Raw genomic sequence first — 14,592 nt, forward strand, 5'->3', positions numbered from 1 at the left:
TGTTTTGTTCTGTTGTACCATATGGTCGGCTGTAAGTTGGAACTGACTCGACCGGCACCTGAAAACAACATCTGAAATGCCTATGGTTCAGAGACAGAGCTGGAACTGTAAGCCACATTTAGTGTTCTCCACTATTCCCAGCAGAGCTCTTATCTTCAGCCTTTTAGAGTTACATAGCTAGGAAAAAGAATGAGGTCAAGACTAAAAATTGTCCTTGAATTAATGCTGTGCTTTGTCTCTACCAAACTATTTTTATGAGCACCATCTCCCAATGGTGTTACCATACAGCTCTTCCGCCATGTCTTTTAACTTTTCTTGAACAGAACTTTTGAAAGCTAGTTCCAACAGTTTCTCTCACACTGTAATAAAGAGAGTCTGCAAAGTTTAAATAACCCCTAGCCCCAACCCAAAGTAATCACAACTAAATTGAAAACAGACTATAAATGCAGGAACACTGTATTTATTAGATCAGTAATTCATTTTTAGCAATACAAGTACAGAATATATCACAATGCTGGTTACAAACATACTTAATATGTTTTAATGGTTACAAATAATGGTGGGCACTACAAGTCAGTGAGAAGAACAGTATGAAAGGTCATTCTGACACAATAAAGAACTCTTTTCAAAAGTCTATTAATGACCTTAATTTCTATAGAAATTACTGTGGCACTATTAGTGGAGATTTTCTTGTAAAGAATTGTTACTGATTTGTTTTTAACTGTTCCATTAAGACTTGGCTTTTTATTTTGAGCCTATTAAATTAAAATCCCCTGTTACTTAATAAAATATAAAAATAGTACTGACCTGGTAATATTTAATAAAATGTAGCATTCATTCACATCATAAAAGTGTAACTAAATTAAAAACTTTTAGTTACCATGGCAACATATCTTCCCATAAAAGGAATATACACAGATGAATGTTACACAAATGGTACCTCAAGTTATTTAGTGATCCAACACTTGTGCACCACAAAGCAAGTTTTCTAGATATCTATATAGAGAGAGTATATTTATTTTTAATCTTAAAGTTTACTTCTGAAAAAAATGTGCACTTCAACGAACTCACTAAGGCCACTCATGCTACAGATACCTAGGATTGCAATTAAAGAACAGTATTATTTAATAAATCGTAAAGCACACTCCTTCAGTTTATCAACAGGGTAAAACAAGTTTTCTGCCTAAAACATTCCTGAGATTTGGGGACAAATGCACTACTAGTGTTTAAACTGGAGATTAATCCAGATGTCAGGTTAATTAAAAAAAAAAAAAAAAGAAAATTTCCTGGCAGGAGCTGAGGTCCTCCAAAGCCAAGAGGTGAAATGTGCATTAATTTTTTAAGAAAAAAAAAAAAAAAAATTGTACTTATAAATAAGCACCTTTCCAGTAGTAACTTTCCCATCCAGAAAAAGAACAGCTTGGAAGCAGCAAGCTACAAATCCTGGGAGAAACATAAAAGCTGAGTGTCAGGGTATAATACTTGCTTCTCAGCAAATCATTCTTTCAATTTTTAGTTTTGGCCAAAAGCTTCAATCATGTTTTAGGCATGTGTTTACTGTCCAACATTCCGTTTGCACTACTAGGAACAGCCAAATGGCACCCTCAGCATTTGTAAGACTGCAGCCTATGTAGTTAATTTTTACAAAATTATGAACTCTTCCTAACAGGTCTTTGACAAATCCCTCATTTTCATAAATGAAAGCATACCTGAGCAGGGATCACTACAAAGCTAGAGTGAGTTCATTTGTAACCAAGCAGAGACAGAGATTTGATGGTAATAAGAGTCATAATGCTTTGGGCACAGCTTTGGGGTCCCGTAAGATTATGGTCTAAAAAACCCAAATGGTTCCATTAAACTGCAGGAGTGACTGACCACTGTGTGGCATATGCAAGTGTTAAAAGGGCTCCACAATGCACGTGGCTTGAGTAGCACCAAACTTTAGGAAAACAACAGAGTAGGAGAAAAGAATGAAAACCGGGGAAGAATGAAACCAAACTTTCCAGATTTAATATTATTTTGCTGAACCTCCAGAAAAATCTTCAAGTTTGGTCTGGGTTTCCTTACATAGAACTCTGTCTGTGCAAGCTATTGGTTATTGTGAGGTAAATTTCATTCTTTTGAGATTTTTTTAAATCCCCATACATCTAAATTATCCCAAGCATCCCCACTAAGAAGGTAAATCCCATATTTAAAATTATTAGGATATTATTTTTCATCAGAAGCAGAAATAACAGCATATTAAGTCATATCAGTAATAGAAACTGGCAATCTCCTTTCTCAAACTAGAGAGCTGCATTAAATCAAGATACATGAATTTACAGAAAAGTACATTAAAGTAGTGCTGATGAGGAGAAACTGTCAACAATGATGATACCAAAACAAAAACTGGCTGTCATCTGACATTGCCACCCTGTGATCCTAGGCTTCAAAATACCTTGTTGCTTTATCACTGAGTATGAGCTAAGCTGAGTTCAGACTGAATGAGGAAGGATGAGGCAGTAAGTCATTTGCTTGATTTTATCCTAAGAAGTGCTATACATACCAAAAAAAAAAGATTAAAAACAACAACAAAAAACTGCATATGGAAACAGAAGTTTCAAAATATTTATTGAAAAACAATTTACCATGACATTCCTATACCACAAACATACCACAGGACTCTAAATAACCAACAAAAGTATACAAAGCCTATCCTGAAAATATCTTTGGAGGTATCAGATATATAGGCCCATGAGGATAGAGCTGAGTAACTTAAAAATGTTAGTCCTTGGTCACTCAGACTATTTGGTAATTAATACAGAGGTGCCTCTTGGCATCAGATTGCAATAACCGGGAGGGGGCCAGCTTCACAAACTGCAGGTGTGCCAATTTATTCTTTCCAAACTTTAAAAAGAAAATAATTCAATTTAAAGAATAAATCCAGGTTTCTACTTCACATAGCTATAATCTTAGGGTCTGGGCTTGCTTGCTTCATCTGCTTAGGTATATCTCCCAATCAATTTCTTCCTGGGGACTTGAAAGAATGGGCTCAAAACTAACAAGGTTGCAAAACAGTTTTAAACAAGGTTGTATTAGGATAGTTCAAAAATACTTAAAATCAAATTTATTTGAAATCGCCAATTAATTTTTCTGTATACAGTTTAGATTTTTTTCTCCTCCCACCCAACGTGCAAATTAAAAGAAAACCAAAATTCAACACACATTCACCCACCCAACTACTCCAAGCTTTAGCCAGGAGCAACATCTCTAACAGCCAAGTCATGAACCCCTGAAAATAGGGGGGGAAACTCAGATTCTTAACTATAGAGGCACAAAATGAGCCACTAAAATAAGAATTGAGGTAACAGCAAAAAAACCTTTTTGTTTCTTAGATTGCTACATATCACAACTTCTCAAATTTGAATATTATCTCAACATTAAATAATCTGACTGGTTAAAAAAAAAATAAAATCAAAACCCAATAAACATAAAGACAAGTTAGTGGAATAGATATATCATTAGGGAATCGTTCCATTTGACTCCTTGATTTCAACTAAACTGACTGAGTGGTACTATTATATACCATAAAAATGAAGGATTTTTAAGATACTTAGTGTATTTTTTGGGCATTCATTTTTTCATTAATCCCCACAAACTGTATAGGAACCTAAAATCTCCATCCATGGGCATAAGTTATTTTAAGACTCTTAGCCAATATACTTGTTAACCGCATTGATTATTAAGGTAATGTTTAAAATGACAGGAGTGACTGCAGCAGATATTTATAGACTTGTTCATGGCATTGCCATCTGTGTACCTTGACTAAAGATATGCCATTAAAATTGCCAAATTCCCCTAGTTTGGTATCTATTACATGAATATAATCTTTGCATTATGATTTCTCATTATACACCTAAATGAAATCACTCTACTGTAAAAAGCATATGCAGGGGCTAAAATAATAATCTAAAGCCTCTGGTCCAAACAATCGCCTTCTACATTAGGCTGGTCCTTTTTAGATCCTCCTGGTCCTGTTAGTAAACGCTATCAGAGCATCTTGCATTGTACCAAAAAAGAAAAGTTAAAACTGCTGGCCTATCAGATCTTACTTACTGATCAACACTGGTCCAGTTCAGATGAATCTGACATCCTTTCCCCTGTCTTATACCTCACACCTCTGTAAGTGGTTGTGTCCACTTCTCTGGGTAAGGTGGCCAAACGTAAGTCAGGATGTCCCTCATATTTTGTATTTGTATTAACTTTTCTATACTGCATATAAAGATTTTCCCTATAAAATTTCTTTACAATACAGTATTGAATACCTCCACATGGAAGAATTATATGTTAAAAAGTTGTTAAAATCATCCTTACATAATAAGAATGCAACTCTTTTAAACTCTTAAATAGTTTTATTTAGGGGTTCTTTTTTCGTTCAGGCTTTCTGCAAAATGAATTATTTTAAAAAAGAAAAAAAAATTTTTTTTTTCTGTTGTTTGTTCTGCTAGGTTGAAAATATGGGCCAGACTACTTATACATGCGGTACATGCTGAATATAACTGAATAAATGCTTATTCCTACAGACACTCTGCAAGATAGGGATCACCCAAATAGGGTCTTCAATGGACTGGACCAGTGTTTCAATGCAAATTCCAGCCCCAAAAAACATGGTTTTGATTTCACAGTATGAATTCCCTGGAATCTGGGAAAAGTTAAATTGGTTAACTGAGGTCCTCCCTCAGCAGCTCGGTCCCTCAACATTCTGAGAAATCAGGAAGGACTGCACCACTTCTTCAGTGGACTGGGGGCTGGTGTTGACATCTTCAAGAGCATCGGTCACCGAATATTGCCGATCTCGCAACCGGTTCCAGTTAGACAGAACATTGTGATATTCAAACACTTTCTCGTAATTTCCAATGGAGTTGTAAAGTTTAATGAGACCTCGGTAATCATACTCTAGTCCACTGTAGCCTTCACCGAAAAGTTTTTTCCCTGTGGGGAAAAAAAAAAAAAAAAGCTCAGATAAAGAAATAACAAGTAGTTTCTATAAGATAAACACAAGTTCAATTCTTTAAGTAGGGTGGCTTGGTTTTGTTCCCTTGAAAGGAGTATATGTAATTTCTTAAATCAGTGCTCCTCTCCTCAGTCCCTTCCACCATGAGTTATTTTTGCAACTTTTAAAAGATTTCTCTTGTTGAAAGCAGATGGCCTCACTAGGATTACAAAATTTCAGGGTTTGAAGGGACTTAAACCTGCCAACCAGAGTTCAATATTTTGTTTACAGTTACCTTTGTCAAATGTTGTGTTCAAAGTTAATTGGGTTATTTCTCCCCATCCCTTCAGTGTGGTTATGTTATTCATTTGAAATACACTTAGGTTCATTTGTTTATATTTTGAGTCCTCCCCATTGTTTTTTTTTTTTGAGTAGGTAAAATATTAATATGGTTCTATACAAAAAGATTTTCCCTAATTTCTTGTACTGAGTTCCCACCTAACCCCTATCACCAGTTTCTGGTATATCCTTTCTGTGTATCTTTTTGCAAAAATGAGCAGATATATGAATATTTTTCTATTTTCTCTTCCTTCTTACACAAAAGGTAGCACACTATAGATATTCATTTGTACTTTGCTTATTTTAACTTAACAGTGTATCTTGTAAATCATTCTGTATTTTTACAGGTGTGTAATACTCCATTCCTTTATTTACAGGTGTGTAATACTCCACTGAGTGGATGTACCATAGGTCATTAACCCATTCTTCTACGTATGTTCATTTATTTATAATATTTTGCAATTATAAGTAATGCTTTAATGAATAACCTTGTGCATATGTATTTGTTCTACTGTTGGAGGTGCTGCCACTCTGCTCCTGCAGCAAAACATATACCACCAGTTCAACAGTTTCTACATGTATAATTTAGTGACACTGATTACATTCTTCAAGTTATGCAACCATTCTCATCCTCCCTTACTGAGTTGTTCTTCCCTCATTAACAAAAACTCGCTGTCCCCTACGGTTCCTATTTAATCTTTTGAGTTGCTGTTGTCAATTTGATCCCTATAGATAGTTCTTAAGAGAGACTAGTTAAGCTAAACTGTCCAGTTTTAAGATGACTCCAGGGGTTATTTTCAGTTTAAAGATTACCTCAGGGCAATAGTTCTAGAGGTTCACCCACGCTCCATGGCTTCAGAAAGTCTAGAGTCAATGAGAATTTGAAATTCTGTTCTGCATTTTCCCCCTTTTCATCAGGATTCTTCTATGGAATCTTTGATCAAAATGTTCAGTAATGGTAGCCAGGCACTATCCAGTTCTTCTGGTTTCATGCAAAGTTGTTCATGGAGGCCACTGGCCACACATTCCATATCCTCCTCTTATTCCTGACTCTCCTTCCTCTGTTGCTCCAGGTGAAGAGACCAGTTGTTCTGCCTTGGGTGGCTGCTTGCGAGCTTTTAAGACCCCTAACACTATACAACAAACTAGAAGGTAGAACAGAAGCACTAAACACATTATTAACTGGGCTGTTCCATGAAACCACGGCCCTAAACCTCCAAACCAAGGAACTGAACTGCATGAAATGTTTGGATGTACTTAAGCAGCCTCAGCAGCTACTTTTTTTTTTCTGTCATTGTAAATGTATCTATCACACAACTTTTGCCAATTCAACTTTTAACAGGTACAGAACTTACTGACAGCAATTACAATAATCATCTCTGCAACCCTATCCTTAGTCAATGTGATTTTTCCATCACCGTGTTAGACTCCCTTTGCCCCCTCCCTCCATCCCTGGTTACCACTAATAAAATTTGGTCTCTATACATTTGCCTTTTCTTGTCTTTTTATGTAAGTGAGATCATACAGTATTTGTCATTTTATGATTGGCTTATTTTGCTCAGCATGTCTTCAAGCTCCATCCATACTGTAGCCTGTACCAAGACCTCATTCCCCTACTGGCTGAATAACATTCCATTGTATGTATGTACTGCCTTTTGTTTACCCATTCATCTGTTGATGAGCATTTACATTGTCTCCACCTTTCGGCTAGTGTGAATACTGCTGCAATAAACATGGCTGTACAAGTCTCTTTTTGAGAGTCTCTTCCTTCAGGCCTTTTGGGTATAAAACTAGGAGTGGAACTGATAGGTCACATGGTAGTTCTCTTTTTAGTTTTCCGAGAAACCCTCACACTGTTTTCCACAAGGTCTGTACCATTTTGCATTCTCATCAGCAGTGGATACGGGTTCCAATTTCCTACATCCTCACAAACGTTTGTTATTTATTTACTTTTAAATCTTAGCCATCCTAGTGGGAGTGAAATGGCATCTCATTGTGGTTTAGATATGCATCTCTCTGATGGCTAATGATGCTGGGCATCTTTTCATGTGTTTGGTGGCCATTTGAATGTCCCCTGGTGAAATATCTATTCAAGTCCTTTGCCCATTTTATGATTGTCTTTCTGTTAAGTTAATGAAGTTTTATATATATTTTGGTTATTCGATTCTTGTTGGATATATGGCTTCTGAAGATACTCTCTCACAGTTGGCAGGCTGTCTTTTAACTTTTTTGGTAAAGCCTTTTGATGAACAAATTTTTTTTTTTTTAACTTTTATGACATCCTATTTATTTATCTTTTGCTGTTTGTACTTTTGTTATTATATTAGATAATCTGTTGTTGAAAGCTAGGCCTGAAAGTGTTGCCCCTGCTTGTTCTTCCAAGAATTTTATGGCTTTAGTTTGCACATTTAGGTCCTTAATCCATTTTGAATTTCCTTTTGTGCATGGTGTGCTGCAGGGATCCTGTTTTGTTTTTCTGCATGTTGAAATCCAATTTTCCCAGCACCATTTACTGAAGAGGCTCTTTTTCTCCATCAAATGGACTTATCACCCTTGTTAAAAATCAGTTGACCATAGATGTGTGGGTTTATTTCTGGACTCTCAATTCTCTGCCATTGGTCTATGTGTCTATTGTATCAGTACCATGCTGTTTTGATTACTACAGCTGTACAGTATGTTTTAAAATCAGGAAGGGTGAGTCCTCCTACTTTGTTCTCTTTCAACATTGTTTTACTATTTGGGGCTTTTTGTCCTTCTATATGAAGTTGAGGATTGGCTTTTCAATTTCTGTAAAGAAGGCTGTTGGGATTTTGATCAGGATTGCATTTAATCTACAAATTGTCTTGGAAAGCACTGACATCTTAACAATATTAAGTCTTCCAATCCATGAACATGGAACATCTTTCCATTTATTTAAGTTATCTTTAATTCCCTTCAGCAGTGTTTTATAGTTTTCACTGTATAAGTCACTCATGTCTCTGGTTAGATTTATTTCTAGGTGTTTCATTCTCTCAGATGCTATTATAAATAGAACTGTTTCCCTAATTTCCCTTTCAGATTTCTCATTGCTGGTTTCAGATGACTTTTGGGTGGTTCCTACACTTAGCAGCTCTAAACAAATTTCAGTCTTAGTAATAACATTTCCCTTATACAACATTTTTAAGGTAAGTCAACATGTTGATAGCTAATCAGTTGACGCAAGAAAATTTAAAGGTAACATACCAATTGCTATCGATCGCAAATAAAGTTTCTCAGCATTTTCATATTGATTCATGTCATAATTATACAAAGAAGCCAGATGTCCCACTGAAAGGGCTACTTCATAATCCTCTTGACCAAGAAGTTGCTCTTTAATCTGAATTGCTTTGATGTGCATTTCTTCAGCTTCCTGAAACACAATAAGCCCTATTAATCGTTAGATTACACTCATTTTCAACAATTCTCACCCAATGAACAAGATTCTTACAAACATCAAAGACATCTTAAATGACATCTTAATGTCAAAATCAGAGACTATATTTATATTATTCCAAAGACACCTAGGGGAAGCATTACTGGATTTTGGAAACTGTGCAGGTAAGTTGATGACAAAAGAAAACTTGTTCCAGTAACAAACAATTGTTGGAAGAAATCAACATTAAAACACTCTAAAATGAAAATGATCTCTTTTAGATAACACATTCCATAATATAATTGAATCTTACTAAGAAACTCTGTGTCATAATGGGTTAATTTATATAGAAGTATGTTTTATTTTTTAGAATTTTTGACAGTTTTTGTTCCAACAAACTAAACTCAGGCTAGTTGAGGAATATGCAGGTTGATTTTTCAGGTAAAACTGAATTGTCTTGGGCAGTGACTCTCATCCTTTCTTTACTGCAATCCTAAAATGGACAACATTAAGAATTTATAACTCGAAATTCTAAAAGGGAACTAAATTAAGTAATTTTTATTTCTATAATTAGTAACACCAGCAAAACTGCAAACCTACCTTGTCTTAGGCATTCTGCTGAATGTTGTACATATTTAATGTAGCTAAGAGCAATGTCTGACACTTAGCTTCAACTGTATTCAACTGTACTAGCCTTTATGGTTTGACATATTTGTGTCTTATTTTTTTCATGGCCCTAATTTTATTTATATTTTGAATGTGTTATTTTATATACTTGCTGTTTTCACAGCTCTCTTTTGAAATAAGAATAATGATTAAAGAATAAGTATAATGAATATATACTTTATATTCATTAATAATGAATATATACTTTATTAATAGAGAAAAATGTAGTAAAAGATGTTTCCACCTTAAATTTTCTCATTGACTGGTAAAGTCTTCCAAGGTTTCCATAGTGTTTTGCAGTCTGTACATTAAATTCCCCAAAAGCTTTTTTAGCTAGTTGGAGTGAAGACAGGTGCAAATCATGAGCTTCTTGAAGCAGCCTCTGTTCAGTTTCCTTATTATGACAGTCAATGGCAATCTCTTCTAAAATAAGTGCTGAATAAAGAAAGCAATAACATTAGTGTACTGTAAAATCCTATCTACCAAAAGCTACTCCAAACATAATAAAATTACATTCTATAAAGTATGAATTATGGTTTAAAACTGGTCAAGATCAAAGTGTTCCAGTTTAACCAAAAAAATACACTTTTGGGGTCATTCTATTTTATGCCCATAAAACTCACTGCTGTCAACTCACAGTGACCCTACAGGACGGAGTAGAACTGCCCCAGAGGGTTTCCAACGAGCAGCTGGTAGATTTGAACTGCCAACTTTTTTGTCAGCAGCCATAGTTCTTAAACACTGCGCCACCAGGGATCCCTATTTTGCACAGTATAAGGAATTCAAAATTTTAAAAAAGCTATACAGTTTATTAATCAAAAAACCAAACCCACTGCAGTCGAGCTGACTCCAACTCAGCAACCCAGCAGGACAGAACAGAACTGCCCCATAGGGTTCCCAAGGCTGGAAATCTTCAGAGAAACAGCCTGCCACATCTTTCTCTTGTGGAGTGGCTGCTGGGTTTGAACTGCCGACCCTTTGGTTAACAGCCAAGCGCTTGACCACTGCACCACCAGGACTCCTTAAACAGCTTATTACTTTTCAGAACTGGTTTCTATTTTACCAGACTGCTATACTTTTGCTGATAAGAATTTTTTTTTTTTAAGTAAATTTAGAAGAGCACTGGGTCTGGGTAGAAGGAAGCAGGAAAAGGCAAAATTTTACAAGTTATAAAACTGTCAAGGAGTAACTAAGCACTGCCAAAATTTTTGAAACCATTGTGTAAAATATAACTTTTAACCAAACACAACTAAAAGAACTGGATTCCTCCCACTCACTTGATCAACCAAATGAGGCAAGAAGACACTTCAATTTCAAAGTCACATTCAGGGTCTGAATTCCGTCTAAAGCCTTAAAAGTATATATAATCTTTTTCCAGGTTATTCTATTTCTAGGAAAACTGTACATGCATGTGCACAAAGGTAGGTAAAAGAGATTTAGCTTTTTTTGAAAGAACAAAATGTTGAAAACAATATAAACTTCCACTAACAGGGGTGAAATTCGATACATCTGAAAAATGGGTATATATCTACATGTATTGGAAGGTAAAATGTTCATGATATATTAAGTGAGAAAAGGAGATTATAAAACAAAACAATCATTCATTTTATTATCTATTTGAAGACAGAAAAGTTCAAAAGGATATTCTCCAATATGCTGATTCTAGATTGGTGGAATTTCAGGTGGCTTAATTTTTTATTTTCTAACTTTTAATTTTTGACATTAATCATGAATTATTCATATAACTTTACAAATGCAAACCTAGAGAAGGAAATAAAAAAACAGCTCCAGAATTAAGGTAAAACATATCCCACAAGCGGGTAATTATTTTAAGAGTGACCCATTCATGTTGGCCAAAAAAAAAAGCCTCAAATGACAGGGCCTTGGTAATAATTCAAGGAAAGTTAAAATAAGAAAAGAAAGAAAGCAGTATTTTGCAAGAGCTTTGCAACACCAAGGGTAACCTGATGTGAAACTCAGTGAAAAATTCTCCACTATAAAGCTGAAGTTATACGAAAAACCCACCTTCAGTTTGTTATCCATGTTACTGTGAGATCACTTATGTTATTACTCCACACCCCCCATGAAAGAAATGAATGAGAGGAGAGACAAAGGAAAGAAATTCTAGATTATCAACCTATGCTACTACCATCAGAGGAAATACACAAATACCCTCATTTTATACCATGTATCACCGGTATTAAAAACATCGGAGACTAGATGAAAAAGGGTACCTTTCACCCTCTTTGAAGAAGCCAAAAGAAGATGATCTTCAGGTAGGATGTGGGTAATGATACCAATAGCTCTTTCTGCATGAAATCTGCAATACAGATAGATATATTCTGGCAGTTCTTTTTAGTTACAAATGATTTTAAGCATTTAAAAAAATCACACTGTATAATACTGATAGGAAGTTCTTCTAAAACTATCTGTGGTAAAGATTTGGTTTTGTTACCAATCTACTGTAGACTGATCTTTTGTCAAGGTGGAACTGGAGAGACATTGTGTGATACCTTACCCCTAGAGGAAAGAAAAAGGGCAGCTACATTCTTCCTGTTAGTCAGGCCTCTAGTCACCTATCTCACTCAAACCATCAGCAAATCCTGTCAACTGTGGCTTAAAAATACATCCAAATTACCAATCCTCTCTGGATTCTCACCTGGATTATTTCGATAGCCCCCAACTGCCTTTATTTCATCTATAGCCTATCATTATTAGGACAGAGTTATCCTTTTAAAACCTAAATCAGATTCTATAATGCCAATGGCTTCTCATTTCCCTCAGAATAAAATCTGAAGTCTTCATTACAGACTATAAGGCAGCTCAACATGGTCTCTCATTCTGCTATTTCTCTGACCTCATCTCCTACCATCCTGAGAGCAACTCCTTTTTCCTCCCCAGCAATACTGGCCTAGCAGTTGTCCCCTCAGAACCCTTGAACTGGTTTTACCCTCTCTCTGGAATGGTCTTCCTCTGAATACCCACAGGATTCAATTCTCCCTGAACATACCTTTCCAGACTAGTCTACACAAAAGTCCTTAAAAATCTACCTTCACTCTAAACTCTTACCCTACTTTACCCTTCTTCACAGCATGTATTCTCAGCTGCCATGTTTCATTATTTATTTATGGTCCATCCCCCCAAACAGATGTTATTTGTCTATTTCATCTGCCAGTAACTTTCAAATATCTACAAGCCTCCTTACTTCTCCTTACTCAGATCTGTTTTCCAATTCACTAGTTCTTTCTTTGGTTGTGCTTAATTTGCTGTTTAACTTGTCCACCGAGTTTTTAATTTCAAAGGCTACTTTCTATTTCTACCTATTCTGTTTTAGATTTTAAAAACAACTCTAAGACATAATTCACATATCATAAAACTCGCCATTTTAAAGTATACAGTTCAGTAGTTCTTAGTATGTACAGCATTGTGCACCAATCTCTACAATCAATTTTAGAACATTTTTATCATCCCAAAAAGAAACACTGTGCCCATTAGAAATCACTCATTTCCTTCTAGCCCCTGGTCCTAGGCAACTGCCAACTTAATTTCCATCTCCACAGATTTGCCTATTCTGCATATTTCATATGAATCATACATCATGTATTCCTTTGTGACTGGCTTCTTCCACGAAGCATAATATTTTCAAGGTTCATCCATGTTGTAGTGTGTATCAGTTATTTAAATTTTTAAATCTGCCTTTTTTGTTTTTTTCCCCCCTCCAAAATATTACTAATTCCTTCTTTTGTAGCAGAGATGGGAAATTTTTTCTCTAAAGAGCCTAAGAGTAAATATTGTAGTTTTTGTTGGCCATACAGTGTGACAACTAATCAATTCTGCTGTTGTACTGGAAAGGAGCCATAGACAATACATGAACGAATGAGCAGGGCTATGTTTCAATAAAATTTTGTTTTGCTAATAGGCAAAACCCATTTTATATCTAATCATGTAAGACTATTTATATTAACAACCAAAAAAGTTCTGTTAACTGAAATTTGTAGGGTTCTATTCCTATTCACTATGTGTGCTGACTCTCACTCATAGTGGAAATGTTTTCTTGGTTTATAATTTTTCATTTTGAGTTCATCTTAGGTACAGCTATATCTTTGGGAATTCCGTATGGTTTGAGTTGAGGGTTAATTATTTCCAAGAGTTTTACATATTCTTCTAAAAGGCATTTCAAGAGACCTGCAGCCCAAATGATCGCCAAACTCAAGTGTGGTACAGGTTTGTAGTTACAAATTCCCCTGTGAGGCTCCCTTTCTTTTTTAAATGTGAGCTCAACCTGAGGTGGGTGTTTCCTATCATGCCTTTCCTGGTGGGCAAATGTGTTTCTTCCCTGAGGGTGTAGCCTTGGTCTTGTTTTAATTCTAATTCAGTCTTCTGTGGGCTAAAACTCTCGTTTCCTAAACCCAGGATTGTTATTCAACCAAGATTACAGAACCTCTAAGCTTTCTCACCACCCCAAAACATGAACCATAGTTCATGCCTACCCCTTTGGATTTTACTGTCCATTATTGCCCTTTTGGGACTGCCCCTCTCTCTTACAAGCTCAGCTATGCATTTAAGAAGATGACTGTTACATTTTATTCTGCATTTCTATGTGTTTTGAACAAGAGGTTTTCAGGTAGAGTCTGTAGCCAGAGGCTATTATATTACTCAAAGTAAAATTAAAGGAATCACTCAAAAGATAAGTTATAATCTACACAGAGACACAGAAGTCTCAATATTAAAGAGATAAAGTCTAAATGAATAGCTTATGAACTGGTATGATTTTAAATGATTTGAAGAACATTCTAGGCATCCTACTGAAGTTCCAGAAAGACAAATTTAATCCATAAAGTACATTAAGTATTATTGTACTAGGGGACAAAAAAAAACTCAACAACACTTAATCCTTCACTAAAAAGGAATGTGTAACTTACAGTGCATTGTCAAATTTCCCAGAACTATACTGGTGAACATAAGAAGAATAAGCCAAGTCTTCATGAGCCGTTGCTACATGGATATTTTTGCCACCAAACACTGACTGCCGAATGTCAAGGGCTGCCTGAAATAATCATGAAAATATCTGCTAATATTGTAAATCTTTAGAAAATGCCACACAGTTAAACACTCTAATAATTTATATATATATATTCTATATATATAATCTCCTAAGTTTTGAAACAACAAAGTCCTGCTGTATTTAAATAACAATAGAAGATGAAAGTCAACCATAAGGCCT

The 14,592-nt window shown here is 35.4% G+C and overlaps 1 protein-coding gene across 1 annotated transcript in view; it reads right to left on the reverse strand.

The window, feature by feature from the left end:
* Window positions 1-477: 477 nt before the first annotated feature.
* APPBP2 (amyloid beta precursor protein binding protein 2) overlaps window positions 478-14,592 on the reverse strand; it is a 76,069-nt gene continuing 61,954 nt past the window's right edge. The window contains exons 9-13 of the mRNA XM_049860792.1: window positions 14,291-14,415; window positions 11,603-11,688; window positions 9,613-9,803; window positions 8,534-8,699; window positions 478-4,971 (exon numbers count right to left, since the gene is read on the reverse strand). Of these exons, the coding sequence (XP_049716749.1) occupies window positions 4,718-4,971; window positions 8,534-8,699; window positions 9,613-9,803; window positions 11,603-11,688; window positions 14,291-14,415 (822 nt within the window). The 3' untranslated portion in view covers window positions 478-4,717. The remainder of the gene's footprint in view (window positions 4,972-8,533; window positions 8,700-9,612; window positions 9,804-11,602; window positions 11,689-14,290; window positions 14,416-14,592) is intronic.

This window comes from Elephas maximus, chromosome 19 (genome assembly GCF_024166365.1).
Source record: "Elephas maximus indicus isolate mEleMax1 chromosome 19, mEleMax1 primary haplotype, whole genome shotgun sequence".
NCBI classification, from domain to species: domain Eukaryota; kingdom Metazoa; phylum Chordata; class Mammalia; order Proboscidea; family Elephantidae; genus Elephas; species Elephas maximus.